Source organism: Euprymna scolopes, chromosome 21 (assembly GCF_053919585.1).
Source record: "Euprymna scolopes isolate OS-2025 chromosome 21, ASM5391958v1, whole genome shotgun sequence".
NCBI lineage: Eukaryota > Metazoa > Mollusca > Cephalopoda > Sepiida > Sepiolidae > Euprymna > Euprymna scolopes.
In genome coordinates, this window is record NC_136502.1 from 25243571 (window position 1) to 25262488 (window position 18918).

The 18918-nt window shown below is 29.1% G+C and overlaps 1 protein-coding gene across 1 annotated transcript in view; it reads left to right on the forward strand.

Moving 5' to 3' along the window:
- The first annotated feature begins 138 nt into the window (after positions 1–138).
- LOC145242746 (protocadherin Fat 4-like) overlaps positions 139–18918 on the forward strand; it is a 39816-nt gene continuing 21036 nt past the window's right edge. Inside the window, exons 1-6 of the mRNA XM_080105888.1 lie at positions 139–334; positions 1227–3698; positions 7705–7861; positions 8644–8930; positions 10621–13011; positions 13245–13404. Of these exons, the coding sequence (XP_079962014.1) occupies positions 1248–3698; positions 7705–7861; positions 8644–8930; positions 10621–13011; positions 13245–13404 (5446 nt within the window). The 5' untranslated portion in view covers positions 139–334; positions 1227–1247. The remainder of the gene's footprint in view (positions 335–1226; positions 3699–7704; positions 7862–8643; positions 8931–10620; positions 13012–13244; positions 13405–18918) is intronic.

The following is an 18918-nucleotide window of genomic DNA, read 5'->3' on the forward strand; positions in this document are numbered from 1 at the left end:
ACATTTATTTTTCTTCTTTAATTAGTTTTGATTTAATTTAATATTGACACTGATTTTTATTTATTTTTATCAAAATAATGCACATTTTTATATATAAATAAATAAATAATTAAAATTAAAATCTGTTGTTTTGGTTTCGTAGATAATAATGCCTTGCTCTATTCTCTAAAAAGTGTTTATAGTAGCCATTTTAAAGACTGCATATAACATAGGACTGCTGGATTAATATATAGCTGAAACAAAGAGAAACATGTCACTATGATGAAGTAGTATTGTTCATATTCACTGTTCACAGAGTTGCTGTTATATAGTATAAACAGCTTTCAGAACAAAGGTAAGTTGTTTTTATCTAAGTTTACTATTTTTATTTGTACTAGTAAAAAAACAGAAACTCATCCTATAAAAATTAATTGTGTGATATTTATCATCAGTTATAATGTATAGAAAATGTATAGTCTATATTAATTTAATCAAAATAACTATTTTGTATATACATTTTGAATGATGTTTACTATTCAATCAGCATTCTGTTGGGTAAAAATTGTATTTTTTAATGTTTTTATTTCTGTTGATTAATATTTTAAACTTGTATTCTACCTGTAATCGGTACATCTTAAATTTTTAACCCCACTTTTTAACATGATTTTCCTTGATTTTCGTTAAGACTTTAAATTAAAATACTTGAATGTTTGTGTATCTAGAATTACTTTCTATCTATTCATTCGAATATGACATTTTTTGTTTTGATATCCAATTTTCACACACACACATATATATATATATATATATATATATATATATATATATATATATATATAATATTTATTATCATCGTTTTACATAAATCTTTATTAAATTTATGATAATTTTTGTAAATTAAGCTATTTAATAATTTTAATATTTACAATTAATATAATATTGATAAATAAATCATTAATAATTTCACTCAGCTTACTAGTAGTTGTTATTGAAAATATAGGACTATAATTTATATTGTTTCATATGTGTTATTGATAAATTATTTTATCTTAAAAAAATGTATGTATATTTTAATCTTTTTATTATACTATGAAAAATTATAAAATATTTCTATGAATTTATTATGTATTACAGCTTTATATAGGAATGATTGCCACTATTACAGCTTTATATAGGAATGATTGCCACTATTCACCTAGTCAAAAAATACATTTTCATTCTAAAGTATTTTTTATTTCATATTTCAGTGATTGCAATCTGTCATCATAATGATCGCTAATTATCATGTGATTAGTCAAAAACAATCGGAATCATCAATTACAATAATGTTAACTGCATTTACTTTGATCTTCCTATTGCATTTGTCTGAGTGCATAGACCTCATATATTATGTTGAGGAAGGGAAGAGTCCTGGCACCTATTTAGGAGATATAGGTATTGATTCGGAAGTGATGAAAGACACAGCTCCAGAAGAAAAGAAGAAAATTACTTTTAGTCTACTGCAACAAGGCTTCACTGGTACGTCTCCAATGTTTAGAATTTCAGAAAAATCAGGAAAACTCTACACAGCTCAAACTCTAGATGCTGAGACTATTTGTACTTTTAAAAAAGAATGTTTTAAAATGGTTGACATTGCTGTTCAAAAAGCAACAACTGTTTTTAAATTGTTAGAAGTGAAAGTGATTATACAAGACATTAATGATCATCAACCTGAATTTCCAGATAAACAAGTTAATATTGAATTTGAAGAAAATGATGTTCCTGGAACAAAGATATTAATTCCAAATGCAATAGATAGAGATGTTGGCATTCTCAATTCTCAAATAACCTACCACTTAAAAAGAAACAAAGACGAACCTTTTTCATTATCAGTTGCAAAAAACGTGGATGGTACATCAAGATTGGATATAAATTTAGAAAGTCAACTTGACAGAGAAGTAAAGGACTCCTACAAGATTCAGGTGATTGCAAAAGATGGTGGATCTCCCCCAAAACAAAGTACATTAGATGTTCTTATTACAGTGACAGATGTCAATGATAATGCTCCAATCTTTACTCAAAATGTTTATAATGTTACTGTTAACAACATGGTTGATACTAATAAAGCTGTGGCAACATTATCGGCAAAAGATTTGGATTCAGGTAAAAATGGAATGATTTCATATTATTTTAGTAGTAAAACTTCAGATATTGGCAAAAACATTTTTTCAATTAATGAAGATTCTGGAGAAATATTTTTCAATAAAAAGATAGAATTCATGCAGCAATCAACATATGAACTATATGTTAAAGCCGAAGATAAAGGTGACCCTCCACTCAGTTCTATTGTAATGGTTGTAGTAAATTTGATTAATCAGCAGAATAATCCTCCAAGTATTAAAGTAAATTTTGTTTCAACATCAAAGGACAACACAGTTGATATTTCTGAAGACATAAAAGTTGGTAGTTTCATTGCATACGTGAAAGTAATTGATACGGATATTGGCAATGATGGAGAGGTTAGTTGTTATCTTTCACATAAAAAATTTCAGCTTCGCAATATGGGCACACAGAAATATCAAGTTATAGTAAAAGATTATTTAGACAGAGAGAGGAATGACCATCATGATATTATCATCGATTGTAAAGATAAAGGAAATCCTCCATTGAAAAGTAGAAGTAAATTTTCAGTCCAAGTGATGGATGTGAATGATGAACAGCCACAATTTTCTAAACAATTATTTAAATTCTTCATTGATGAAAACCAGAGATCAAAAATTCCTATTGGCACAATCAATGCCACAGATCCAGACTTGGGACTTGGAGGTAAACTGTCTTTTTCTTTAGTGAGCACCAATAAACAATTTGTACCATTTCGAATCACTGAAAATGGATTAATCTCTTCAATTATGTCTTTAGACCATGAGTTTCAAGATACTTATAATTTTGAAGTGTTTGTAAAAGACAAAGGAAGTCCATCATTGAATAACACAGTGAATGTGATTGTTAAGGTGAGAGATGAAAATGATAATGCTCCATATTTCACATTTCCCAGTGTTAATCCTTATAATATGGATGTAACATATTACCCGCATCATACAAAGAACATCAGCCAGATAAAGGCATCAGACAGTGACAGTCAAGAGAATGCATTTCTAAAATATGAAATAATCAGAGGCAATAGCAAACAGATATTCAGCATCAACCAGTACACTGGTTTGTTATGTTCAACTCATGTCCTAAGCCAACAAGATGCTGGCTCATATGAGCTGGAGTTTCTAGTGAAGGACAGTGGTAGCCCAGTTCTATCAGCCAGAACTACTGTATATTTGACACTGACCGTAAGCAACAAGACATCAGAAATGTTAAATGCTGTTAACATCAAAAAAGATAACAAGATCCACCTGACTTCAGCAATTATCATTGTGTCTGTAGCAGTGACAATAGCTGTGATCATTACAGCTTCAATCTCAGTGTGTATCCTTCGCTGTTGCAATCCTCGAAGTGTTCCAGTAGCAGAAGGTGGATATGTGAGTAGTGGCCAGAGACATTTAATAAGTCCTCCTTACCCAGCAAATCCTTGGTCTAATGTTGCTCTTCCTACAAGTGATGCAGTTGATATAAGACGAAACAGTCAACCACCAACACCCAGAATGCAAACCCATCCTTACTCAAGCAATCAGCAAATGCTGTCATCTCAAGCACCAAAATCACAGCCACCACCAGACTCTGTTTCACAGGTAAGTTATATTTTTTTTATATGTTTTGTCAAACTATCGCATTTCATGAGTGTGGATATAAAGATTCCTATGAAATTTGTTACATTTATTTAATTTGTTAATATTTTTATTGTTTTATAAATATAAATGTTGATATATCGTCATTTATGTGCTGAAATTTCAAATGTGTGGAACCAGAAAACAATTCAGATAAACAGCATTTTTTTTATTAAAATCTATTTTTTTAGGTACTCAACGCCATAATAACCCATAATCTTTCTCCAGTTCCGTGAATACTAGTCCAATTTACATCTAGAATACCATATCCATATGCTTTCAGTATTCTACTAACTTTTTTTACTTATTTCTTTTTCATGTTGTTTTGATCTTCATTTCATTTCTGTACTTGGTTTCTTCTTTAAATCCACCGTTTGTTTTGCCATTTAATGCATTTATTGACAACTGTCTTAACAACACTTACTTGAAATTATATTTTTTAATAATTTATACTAACGCATATTATTCACCATGTCAAATATGTTGAATAGAAATAATAACTTGAATAATTTATTGTTGAACTCCCAAATGCCCTGTTGCTTTTGTAACATCTTAAATAAATGTTATGCATGATTTGACAACTTAAGTATTGAACTGAAAGTAAGTTTTTACATGCATGCAGTGCATAATCTTTATAACCTGATTTCTTGATTTGAAAAAAAGTATTACATACAGCAGCTGTGAATTGAGACCTGGTTGTTGGACATCATATCTAAGAGTTTACCTTCACACCAATATATGACATCTGAGTTGATTATTAATTTTTATTTATAAATATGTATCAATAAATATAGTGAAGGAAAATTTGCCCACTTGCTATATTGCAGCTACCTTGCCCATTTCTCTCTCTCTCTCTCTCTCTCTCTCTCTCTCTCTCTCGTATATATTTTTCAGTATATTTACTATTTAATTATTAAACCATAATATATATTTTATTAATTCTTGTTTTAATTAAAAGCAAAAGGCTTTTTAAAATTGTTAATGTTTTAATTTTTTTCCATCTTATAATATGTAGCCTGACCAATACTTTTAATACTAGTAATAAATCTTTAAATTAGTTGACAAACATGTTTACATTTTTCTCTTTTTTAAATTATATTGCTTTAAAATTCATCAATTAACTATTTCTTACATAAGAAATACTATATATTTATTCAACATTGTAAAGCATCATTAATTTTTTTTTTTTATTAAACTAAAAATATAGATTTTAGAATATTTATTTTTTTAGAAAAAGATTTTTAAATTAATGAATAGAGCAGTCCAAAATTAAATATTGATAGATTTTATATTTGCATTATCAATTAAAAACAAAACGATTGTTTTATTTTGATGTTTTAAATTTACCACTGTTGTGCTGTTATTTTAAAGTGTTCTAATACAAATAAAAGCAAAAAGGTATGATTTTCCTAATTCAGGATAATATTTTACGTTCAATTAAAACCACTCATACAATATAGAACATGGAATGGTTTGTTGTTTACTATGTTAAGCACACACATTTAGTAACAATACTTATACAATTGAACAAATGAAAAAATACTTATCTATATATCACATTACCCTAATGACATACTCTCCGCCCCAGGTAATAAAAAACAGAAGAGATAAAAATAAAAATTTCTCACTCTCTGTCTGCCTAATATAAGAAAACCTTTTTTAAAAAGATTCAGAAAATCAAATGTTGTCCTTACTACATTAGGACAGTGTTCAAAAGTGATTGAACACTTAAAAAAATACCATCCAACTAAAGCCATATATGGAGGAAAAAATTGACCAGAAACTGTATACTCCATCCAGGGGGAAACATAATAGATTTATCAGTTTAAAAAAATTCACTCCAACTTTTGCAAAAGACACAGGGTAGAGACGAATTGTTGAACTGTATGGGTAATCTTGAGGTTTTCAGTTCAATCCTAAGCAAAATTGGAAAAAGGATTTAACACGATAACTGAAAGAATATCAAAAGCCTGGAGAATGGAATACAAACAGTGTACCAACACGGCTTTAATAAAAAAAAAAAAATTAATTAAAAAAAAAAAGTTGCATTCAAACTTGCATTTTGATAGCTGTTCAATACAAGGTTGAAACAGGAGAATAACCAAGATGAGGAAACCAGTCTAAAAATTATAAATAATATCTCATTGGAATTATCTCCCTTTGGCTGTATCAGTTTATATGTCCTATCAGAAGCGGTGATATTTTTTTATTGATTTAAAGTATTGTGAGGGATTTAGTGAGCAAAAAGTGTGCTCACTTATTTTTACTGATTACTTTTCTCTGTTTTTTTTTTTTGTTTTTTTTTTTTTTAATTTCTCATCTCTATATTAACTAAGTAATGGTACCAGATTTCATGGGTATATGTGTTTACTCGCAACTACAAGAATTAAATTAACACTTTTTATTTAGTTAGTTTTGATCACATATATATTGAAATAAAAAAATGAAATAGCTAAAAATCAAATGAATTTAAAAAAATTCTATTCAAAGTATAATTTAATTACAAAATTAACTAAACAATGCATTCTGGATTGAGAAAGAAGAATGAATTATTTTTTTGCCCTTCGAAATTTGAAAGCATTTAAGCTGGCAAATAAAAAATCATTTGTTGCTTTAAAATCATTAGTAATTCACTATGTGTTAAAAATTTAAAGTTTTAGAAGACATTTACATCTAATATTTTTTTTAAGTAGAGATTAGAACACCTTATAATAATTTGATTCAATTAAAGTATTAATAACCAATGAATACTTTATAACTAAATTAAACTGGAAAATAATAATTTAGAAAAAAGAAAGGAAAAACAATATAGTTTAAAAAATGTTTAAATGTTAAACAAAAATGAATGCAGAAAGGCACTTGCATTATAAGTATATAAGTACAGTCAGTTTGTAATAAAACTACCCATAAAAATAAATACGATAAGTTAAATAATAATTGTAGGGGGAGAGAATTTTCATAATGTGTTGGATGAAAAATCTTGATATTGATGTTTCTACACATCATTTTTCACTGAAAGTTGCTTCTTGATTATTATCTTTTCTTTTAGTGTATACTGAACAATGTAACATATTAATGATACAAAGCTCAACGTCTTTCACTTTTAAGGGAAACTTATGACATGTAAAATTTAAAATGAAACTAAAAGTATTTTTCATGAAGCCTTTTTTTTTTTTTTTGAGAAACAAAAATAGTTTTCTGAAATAAGAGCATCTCTATATTGTTAATCAGCTGTTTATTTTCCAATAGAATCTTTTGAACAAATTCTTGACATTTTCTCTGTGATATATTGCCAATTAATTTTTCCTCACTTAAGTTGATTTAACTTATTTTATTGTCTTAGAAGTTTGAAGAACAAAATATACTTTAGCAGGTGCCAATAAATAATTATGATAATTCTAATAAAAGTTAATATATTTTTTTATTGATTAATAATCTTTTAGGAATCCTTTATATTTTTTCTGATGCTTTTAAAGATGTTTTTATATAAATATGAGAAAATATTTCAATGGATATATAAATAATGTCAATGATTCTTTTTGAAAATTTATAAAATTTTCTTTTCAAATGTGTTCATCAGTTAATGTGTGACTTTTCAGTTTGAAATAAAATTTCAATCACTGAACACAAAGAATGAATAAGTACCTTATATAGAGATTTTTGGATGCATCTAAAAATGAAAGGATCAGTCAGTTTGTTAGATTTACATTCGAAATAGTTTATGTTGGTCTGTCACACTTTATTTTGAAATAACATTCATGTTAGTTTGTCACACGCTTAAATTTAAAATAGCAATTTTGTCAGTTTGTCAGGGTTAAGTTTAAAAAAGCATCTTTACATGCATCCACGCATTTCTTAAGAGGCTTTGTCCATCAATTGTCAATTACTTTGTCATGCTTTTGTTTGAAACATTAAATGAGATGATTGAATGAATGTGTCTTAAGGATATCTGTTCTTGTTCTTGTAACAGATGTATATTCAAGACATTGCATTACCATCAGGTACTGATAGAACCAAGAAAATAAGTGCCAAGGAATATTCCAGCCGGGGTTCCTTAAAATCATCTCATAAGGATAACAGACAAGTTTGGAATGAACGAGATGCAAGGCAGACAGAAGACATGGCAGGTAATTTTTTTTTTTTCAAATCTATTTTTTTATTCAATTATTTTTCTTGTATTAGCAGTTAAATTCATAAAATTATTTATTAGCGTTTTTCACAGAATATCTCATTAAAATTATCTCCCTTTTGCTGTGCTGGTTTATGTACTGTCACAAACTATATCAGAAAAAGTTGATATTTTTGCTGATTTGAATTAGAATGTGAGAAAATGATATTGTTTAAAAAAAAGTGTTTATTAAATTTGAAAAGTATAGAAAAGATGATTTCTCATCTCCTCTTTTTATTGTATTTTCCTCAGTTTTATTCACACATGTGCACAAAACTGTTATATATATAAATTGCTATTTCTTTTTATTGCATCTTGAAATCATCATATACACAAACAAAATACTAATATTTCATAACAGTTTGATTTATGAAGGCTATAGAAATCGAAAAATTAAAAATAAATTCATATTAATGCTATTTATTTTGTATCAAAAATTCAGTTATTCTGTATACAAATGAAATCAAAATGAACAAGTTAAAAACAAAATCTTGATAATCAACTGTAGATTTGTTTACTAAGCAACTCATGTTGATTTAGAGAAAAGTATAAGATTATATTTTTATGCAACTTAAATATTTACACCATTTATTTTATTACAAGTCTCTGTACATGAATGCATATATGTATTTATATCTATATGTTAAGTATTACTTGCAGGAAAAAAAATAACCATTTCTTTGTTTTATTCTCTTAACAATAATATTATTTGATTGCTTATTTTATTTTCTGATTTGTCAGATATATATCCTTCACAATATTGCAATCCTCCTCCATCACACGATGACCATCAGCGATCAACAGAGATACGGTCTTTGGGACAAACTGTCAGTTATCCCAGTGATACCACAATAGTAGCCAGAGGCTTTTATACCCCTTACATGAATGAACATAGCCCACACACAGAAACAAAGGCTTTCTCAAGTGCTGAAAATAGAAGCTCTTCCAGTAGACTTTCACAATCAAGAAATGTGCCTACAAGTGGAAGCCAGTCTTCCATCAACAGACCATTGCCTCCTGTACCTCATTAATTATATTCTGCTCATACTAATCTACTTTTTAGTTAGAATTTAGTCATTTCAACTAGATTTTAAAAATGTGTTAGTTATAATTATAACCATTATATCAATAATTGCTTGTTTTAAAATACTAATTTACACACTATAATTAAGATAATCATTTAAAATATTTCCCAAAATATATGAAAAAGAAACTGTCAGTTGTTTAATACTTATTATTTTTTTTTTTTTTTACTGCTTATTTTTTGTTAGAACATAATTTAGTAAAGTCGCATTTATTTTCAAATGAAGAAGATTTACTTAAATGAAAGATTTACTTCAGAAAATAAGCAGTCATAAATCTAATTTTTAAACTATATTCGTAATAATTTTGTTATTTCACAATATTTTTGTGCTTAATTTTATAATTTCAGCATATTTCCATATTAATTCAATCTTTTTTATCATTGGAAAATAAAATCTAGAAAGAAAAGAATAGGTTTAAAATTAGATGCTTACATGACATACAATAATGATGATAATAGTTGAAGCAAAAATGGAAAGAAGAAAGAAGACTTAAGGGACAAATAGCTTCGTTTGCATATTGCATTTTGGGAGTTTATTATTCCGTTAGTTATCAGTTGAACGTTTTTTTTTTTAAATATATTTTATAGTTTTATTTACTTTTAAAAAATTTAATTTTACTGTCTTTATTAAAAAATAAGTTAGTATTAAATTTCAGTTTTTAATATGTTCGTCTTTAATAAAGAAAGAATGTAGCAGCCATGACACAGGCAGCATACTATATAGGATAGTTCGTTTTTACATAAAGTGTAAGAGACACACTATGAGGAAAAATACTGCATTTGATATAACTGAAATTGATGAACAGTTTTAACAAAGGTAAGTTGATATTCAAGTATTTATTTTCTTTATTTAATAGAGTTAATGCGATAAGAGATGGGAGTGGGATGTGTTAGAATACTGTTAGCTTTTTTGAGGATATGATAAGGAAATGAACTTATATTTTCTTTTGATGAATTATTCTGAAATAGAAAACCATCTTTAGTATGAATGTTAGTGTTCTCTAAAATAAACACCTTTTTCAACTGTTTTAATATTTTTAACAAATAAAAAGGTAAGTAAATATAATTAATTACTGCTATTTTTAATTCATATATCTTTTGTAAACAATTATAACTTTAAAATTTATACTATGTGAAAATATACAGAAAATCCGGAATAATGACATGTTATCATTACAAAATATGGATATATATGTGTGTGTCTGAGTGTTTGTATGTGTAAAACAAATTGCTATCTTACTAAATAAAATGATCATTATTATTAGAAATTCATTATTACATTCATGAGAATATACTGTAATAATTTAAATATTTATTTTATTTATTACCCATTTCTATCTCATTTTTATTATTTGTAAAAATTGAACGTAGTTGTGACTTTTAAAGTTGGATTTTTATATAGATAAAAAATTAATCTTAATTTATGATAATAATCATTGATTTTAATTCCATGTTATAAAAGATATCATATATTAATTCTGTTATGGTAATAATATAATTTCAATTATATACATTTTCATTTTATCTGTTTTATTTACTTAATTTTCCCTTCTAATATATTAATTTTAATTATTTTTTTTATTTTAATTTCAGAAATTAACAGCATATTTCAGATTATTTCATCATTTTAAAAGATGATAGTCAAAATTTGTATCATTTTATCTTTTGTAAATATTTGTTTGTGTGTGGACCTCACTTACTATGTGGAAGAAGGAAAAAATTCTGGTAATTACCTGGGAGATGTTGCTGCTGACTCTCTTGTGATGAAGGACATATCATCTCAAAATTATCACCAAATTAGTTTTAGTCTTTTACAAAAAGGTGCAACTGGCAGTTCACCATTATTCCGAATTTCTGAAAAATCTGGCAAACTGTACACTGCCCAAACATTAGATGCTGAATCACTTTGCTTTTTCAATAAGGAATGCTTTCAGATGGTTGATGTGGCAGTCAGGAAAGAAACAGCTGTTTTCAAATTGTTAGAAATTAAAGTCATCATTAAAGATATCAATGATCATCAGCCTGAATTTCCTGAGAAAAAGGTTGACATAAAATTTGATGAAGGCTACAAAAAAGATGCCAAAGTATTAATACCTAGTGCTTTTGACAAAGATGTTGGGATTATTAATTCTAAGATAACATACGAGCTTGAAAAACAAAGCAATGAACCTTTTTCTTTGTTTGTATCTAAAAGTGTTGATGGTTCTTTAAGATTGAGTATCAATTTAGAAGGCCCTCTTGACAGAGAAATCAAAGATAATTACATGATCAAAGTCATTGCTAAAGATGGAGGCTTACCAACAAAACAAAGTGCTTTAAATGTTCACATCACAGTAACAGATGATAATGATAATTTCCCAATTTTCTCACAGAAAGTTTACAATGTCTCAATCCAACATAATCATGAAGAAGTAAAACCTGTTACTGTATTGTCTGCTACAGATTTGGATTTGGGAAAAAATGGAAAAATTTTATATCACATCAGTGTGAAAACAAATGAAATGACAAGAAATGCCTTTAAATTGAATGAAAAAACTGGAGAAATATTCCTTAAAAAGAAAATCACTTTGAGAAAAGATATAATGTATGAATTATATGTTGAAGCATCGGATGAAGGTAGTCCACCATTAAGTTCATTATCAATGGTTTTAATAAATGTGATAAATGAACAAAATAATGCTCCAATTATTGATGTAAACTTCTTCTCAACATCAAAGGAAAATACAGTTGATGTTTCTGAAAATATAAAAGTTGGTAGTTTCATTGCTTATGTGAAAGTAAATGATGAGGATGCTGGTCAGAATGGAGAGGTGAACTGTGAAATAAAACATGATAAATTTCAATTGCAAAACATGGGAACCAAGAAATACCAAGTGATAGTGAAAACTCTTTTAGACAGGGAAACTGAAGATCATCACAGTATAATTATCAAATGTCAAGACAAAGGATCTCCTCCTCTTCAAAGCAAAAGGACATTTTCTGTACATGTGATTGATGTTAATGATGTAGAACCAGTGTTTTCTAAACAATTATTTAAATTCTTCATTGATGAAAACCAGAGATCGAAAATTCCTATTGGCACAATCAATGCCACAGATCCAGACTTGGGACTTGGAGGTAAACTGTCTTTTTCTTTAGTGAGCACCAATAAACAATTTGTACCATTTCGAATCACTGAAAATGGATTAATCTCTTCAATTATGTCTTTAGACCATGAGTTTCAAGATACTTATAATTTTGAAGTGTTTGTAAAAGACAAAGGAAGTCCATCATTGAATAACACTGTGAATGTGATTATTAAGGTGAGAGATGAAAATGATAATGCTCCATATTTCACATTTCCCAGTGTTAATCCTTATAATATGGATGTAACATATTACCCGCATCATACAAAGAACATCAGCCAGATAAAGGCATCAGACAGTGACAGTCAAGAGAATGCATTTCTAAAATATGAAATAATCAGAGGCAATAGCAAACAGATATTCAGCATCAATCAGTACACTGGTTTGTTATGTTCAACTCATGTCCTAAGCCAACAAGATGCTGGCTCATATGAGCTGGAGTTTCTAGTGAAGGACAGTGGTAGTCCAGTTCTATCAGCGAGAACTACTGTATATTTGACACTGACCGTAAGCAACAAGACATCAGACATGTTAAATGCTGTTAACATCAAAAAAGATAACAAGATCCACCTGACTTCAGCAATTATCATTGTGTCTGTAGCAGTGACAATAGCTGTGATCATTACAGCTTCAATCTCAGTGTGTATTCTTCGCTGTTGCAATCCTCGAAGTGTTCCAGTAGCAGAAGGCGGATATGTGAGTAGTGGTCAGAGACATTTAATAAGTCCTCCTTACCCAGCAAATCCTTGGTCTAATGTTGCTCTTCCTACAAATGATGCAGTTGATATGAGAAGAAGCAGTCAACCACCAACACCCAGAATGCAAACACATCCTTACGCTCAACAAATGTTACCATCTCAAGCCTCAAAACTACAACCGCCTGCAGACTCTGTTTCACAGGTAAGTGAAATATTTCATAATATTGCACATTGATTTGCATTTTTTGATTAGTACGGTTTTGTAAATGATTTTTATTCAAATGTATTTTATTTAAAATTTTAAAATTTTTCTAATATTTAAAAAAATTTTTTAGCTTATTTTTCAATTTTGACTTTATATTATGTTTTTCTCATTACATATACACATGATTTACCTTTGATTGTTATTTATTCATGCTTTACTATTCTATTTAGATGTATATTCAAGATGTGGCATTGCCATCTGGTGTTGACAGGAATCAGAAAAAAAATGGCAGAATGCAAAACTATTCCAATAAAAATTCTATAAAATCTCACAATAATGACAGACAAGATTGGAATGATAGAAACACAAGACCATTAGAAGGGATAACAGGTGAGTCTTTAAAGTTGTTTCTATATATTCTAAATTTTTACATCAAATATTTAGCCTTGTTTTGTTGAATTTTTGATACTTATAATAAATACAACATTGAATATATTTAATTTATTCTTTAAGGATTAATTGAAATACTTGATCTTACAACGAAATAATTATTATGATAGAATCTTCTAGTCTCTATAATTGTGATTTAAACCCTATTTTATATTTCAATTTAATTTAACACTTTTAAAATAATGCATTTCTATTTATTGGAAATTAATAGAAAAGTTTGGATCTTTTTGTCTAATTTCTATACAGTAAACACATTGCATTTTCCTGGTGTTTCTTGAGTAGAGACATGTTACTTGATATTGGATCTAGAAAAATTAGTTAAAAATATAGTCATTTTTTAAATAGAGTTTTTAAACAATCATTTTAGTTTTTATTTATTTTGTTTTTGGATTTAAATAATTTTTTGACTAATCATAAATAATAGAATAATTAAATATTATTTATCGAAGTCACGCAGGCAAAAACAGATCTTATTTTATATTTTTTATTAATATTGAGATTATTCCTGTTCATCAATGATAGTAAAATATTTAAATGATTATAAAGAGATTTTTCACATCTGACAAATGTGTGTATATGCTGAGACAGTAAAGTATAGATACTGTTATAATTCCATGGAACGCTTTATAGTAACAAGACTTGTTTAACTTTGTCCTTGTAAGGAGACATGCAATAGGGCTTTACATGAACAACTGTTCTAAGGGGAATAAGTAGGCATTCCTTGCAATAAAATGGATAGAAAACCACGAGGAAAGCTAAATCAACAAATAGCAAGCATTTATTATGCCAAAAATACAATTATAATGTCTAAATCACTTTTTGTCAGAATGAGCCAGAATTAAATTGAATTGCTGATCGAATTTCGAAGATAAAAGTTCACGAAATTAATATAAACGATCCTTTACAACGAAAATTAGAATATTAAATTAAGAGTTATTATGATCATTGATTATTTAAAATTGGAATATTAAAGTTTATTTTAACCATTTGGAAATTATCATTACTATTTATTTATTAAATTTTGGTTTTAAAAGGGTATAAAACATGGAATTTATGCCAGTAGAAAAAGTCTTTTTCACTTCATTGCTGTTTTAGTTTCGACACATATCTTAAGATCATTAACTGAATTTACAGCTGATAAAATGTGATATTTACTTGCACCCTTTTTGTTTAAAGTAGTAAATCTTCTTTTCCATCATATATAATTTCTGTATCATTTGGGTCTCTTTACTCTGACTCCTTTAAAATCATTAGCTAAATTTACAATCGATAAAATTGTTCAACGCTTCTGGTGGAAGGTATGGCATGAGTTTGTTCAACCATTTTGGTGAATGGGGTAATATTTTTGTTGATTTTGATGTGTATTCATAACAATTTCCCTCCAATGTGTTGGCATGAGTTTCTTGTCCTCGTACATGGCAGAGGCAACCTTTTTTAAGATATTCTCACATGCATAGGATCTCCAAGGAAACTTCTTTTAAGTATCACAATCAACTTTCTGTCATTTGATTATCTAGTCCATCTCTTACTTCTCAAAAATGTATAGCTGGCTTTTTGAGTTGCCTTCCCCTCCTATTTGGAAAATTTAGCTCTTATATTTGAACTGTCAGTTTGTCACATATTTTAATCTTAACAGAAGGAAACATGCGTTACCCCCCTCCCTATTATAATGTTTACATTTGTAGGGCAAAATATGTGAATATAACAATACAGAGCAAAGATAATTTCAAATAATATTTTAAAAGTGTATGAAGAACTTTATTGAATGTTATTTTCATATTTTGAGGGTTGGTTTTATTTGTTTCAGATGTTTTATAAGAACCCTAAAGACTTTATTTCTAAATTCAGGTTTTTAAATATTAAAATATGGATTTTAAGTTTCCACTAATATTCATTCCTTTTTTAAGACTGTAAATTATTGTTCCAGTCCTCATAAGTTGACATTTTTAATAACATTTCTATTTGGATCTTATCAATTATTTTTTTTTTTTACTTGTAGCGATCATGTTAACTTTAGCTTTTAGCAGATGAAAACAGATATTTCTGATTTGCCTTGTACTATTAGTTTTAATTTGAGAAAGTGTTAGAAACATTTTTTTATAAGATATTAATTTAGAAATGATCACTACTATTGTGACTAAAAGTCTTGTTAAATTTGAAATGTAGAATAGTTTGACTTCATTTTAATGTCGGAAGTGCAATACTTTATCTTGAAATAGAATGTAACATTTTTCTATGAATAGAAATTGTTTTTTTTAACTTTATTTCTTTATTCTACATCTTTTTGTTGTAAATATTATTTTCGTTTAAGTTATTGAAATTAGTAGTTAATATATAAATATGTTATTCAGATAAGCTGCATAAGATCTCATAAGCTGATTGATTAATGTTTGATAATCTTTTTTCTTTAATTTTTTTTTATTGCCAATTCACTCCAAATAAGGCACAGAGCCACTTAGTTGTGGAGGGCTACTATTTGGGACCAGATTTACAGGGATACTATTTAGGGAGTTGAGCAGTGAGATATTTGTTTACAATACACTTGAATTTCTGCTTGTTAGTAGAGTCAGGAAAGCAGGGGTTCAGGAGGGAATTCCAAAGTGCAGTAGTCCAAGGAAAAAAGCTATTCAATTAGAAGGTTTTACAGCATCAACGGACTTCTACAATGTAGGGGTGGGATTTTGCTGCCTGTCAGGTTTGTTGAAGGTATTGTCGTTGAGGGGGTACTAGTGCTTTGAGTTTGTCAGAGCACTTGCCATTGAAATACTTGTAAAAGATGCCATGTTTCAGCGATGGGACAGAGGTTGGAGTTTAGTTGATAGTTCAGGACCTATTAGATTAGCGACTCTTTTTTGAACCCTGTCAAGGAGTGAGAGACTAGTGGCAGATTCCCGAGCCCAAATGTGGCAACAATACTCCATGCATAGGCGAACTGTGGCCTTGTGTCGCATAGGGATATATATTAAAAGAGATATGATGGGAACATTCATATTGAAGAGAGATGGCGGGGACATATATTACAGTTCTGGGGATATTTCTTCTTAACACATATAGAGAGGAGGAGGGATACATATTCTTGGAAGGGTTACACAATGTTCATAATAAGATGTTTATCACATTACCTTTTGATTTGTGGAATGATGACACATGACAAACAGTTACAAAATATCGATGGTGATTCTTTATTTCATTGGACCAGTCAAATGATGATGACGTCAGGAATTCACATTTGTTCTACATAGTTTAATCTTTCTACCCTTCACTTCCAAAGGGGCAGCTGACCACTGACTGCCCCTCCTGATCTCTGCTGACTAGCAGACTCAACTGTTCTGACTCAACTACTCCTGACTACTCTAGCTTCTATATTAAGAATCCCCCCTTTGCTATGACGTCAGAAGTGTGCTTCCCAAACGTGACTAATTCACATGGCTAAGCACACGTTTTTCCAAACACACTTTTGACAACAAAGAATTCTCAACAACCTATTTTTAACCTAACCTATTTTTTTAACAATGTATTTTTAATTTGTTCATTCTATTTAGCTGACATTTTTAACATTCAGTTTTGTAAAAGAATGAATAATCAATTCTTTCTACAATATAAACAATATCTAACTATTTATAATAGAATTTAACAATAGGCTTTTTTAACATTCCGATTTCTAACATTCTATTTCTTAACCTTGCTTACAATGTTCGAGTCTCGGCTTATCCTAATCTCATTTTCATTTATCTAATGTTCTTATTTACATGGAAATGGACAGCCCTTTTTCCTGTAAAACTTGTAGAGATACAGGATACTCTCAGGTGTGAGTAGCCTTTTAGCATGGTAGAGAGAGCCTATCTTCCTCGCAGCAGCCTTGATAATTACCTCAAAGTATTTGTTCCAATTCATGTTGTCTGTGAATGTTAACCTTAGGAGCTTAAGGGAAGTACTTTCAGGCAGTGTATCATTAGCCATGGCAATCAGTGGTTGAGAAAGTTTCTTGTAATTATTAAAGAAAATAAGCTTTGTCTTGGCAGCATTGAATGTTGAACCAGTTACAGCCCCATTTCACTACAGATTGGAGATGTTCCTCTAGTGTTTCTGCCATTTCCTTAGATATGTGTTCATTAGTTTTACCCTTGTGTCTGTTATAGAGCATGGTGTCATCAGCAAATATCCCAATCTCAGAGAAAATTTTATCAGAAAGATCATTTATGAATATGAGGAATAATAAAGATCCAAGGATTGACCCCTGTGGCACACCCATATTTATACCATGTTGTTTTGATGTATGACCATCAAGGATAACATGGATTTTTTTCTTATCTAAGAAGGATTTGATTATGTTAAGTACACGTCCAGCAATACCATAGGATTTAATTTTCATAAGAAAACCATTGTGCCAAACCCTTTCAAATGCCTTAAATATGTTTAGGGCTACTCACCTAGCTTCTCCATCCTTATCCAGTGCTTGGTATATACGTTCGGAGTAGAACAGGCTTATCTAAATCCATATTGCCAGTCAAATAAAAGTTTATTGAGTACTTGTGCATTTAACGAACCAGATGTAACTCAGCATTTGCTCGGCTTTGTCCGACGCATGACGTCAACAGCCGGATAAAACCGAGCATTGCCGATAAAATAAAAACAATGCTACAACAAAATAACTGTAAAATGAAATTGTAAAATGTAGAAACATCCAAAAATAAATAAGTAAAAAGCAAAAACCTACCGTTCATTTATGTTTTTTTAGTAGTATTATTGTTTGAAATTGTTTTCTGTTTGCAAAATAAATACATATAAAACATTTTTTGTAAACAAATAATAGTAATTACTTTTTTTTAATGAAACTTTTTTTTTTGTTTTTTTTTTTTCAACTATTTACGTAAAATGACCAACAAAAATGATATTTGTTGGATCAATTTTTTTTTAACAAATAATAGTGAGTAATTGTTTTTTATGACACTTTTTTTTTTTTTCAAGTATTTGCGTACAAAAAAAGAAAAAAATCGTAAGAAAAAGGAAAGGAACAAAACTTTTTTTTTTGTACGGGATCTACAAAATTAAGACTGTGGTGGTTCACCGTTAAATAGTGATATCCCTCTCCTCCCACTTTGCTCCAACAGTCTGATACGACCGTGTGTGGTCCCTGGCAGAATGTATTTTCTTATTAGTGGAAGGAGGGTTTTGCCATTCCTATTTGCTACGTTACCAAAAAACAAAAAAAAAAAAAAAAACTCCTTTTCGGCGAGGTCTTTGATTTCGACCGTATGGCCTGTTGGGCCTCCTATCTGCCGGAGATTCCTGAGAAAGTAATCTCGGCATATTATATCTTGCAGGAAATTCTTCCAGTCCACAATTGTGTGGCGTGACCGCAACCCATATTCGCGCTGGAGATTCCTAGTTGCCGTCATCTTGAACGCTCATATCGGAATTCTCATCTGCTGCTCGACGCGCACGCACGTCGAG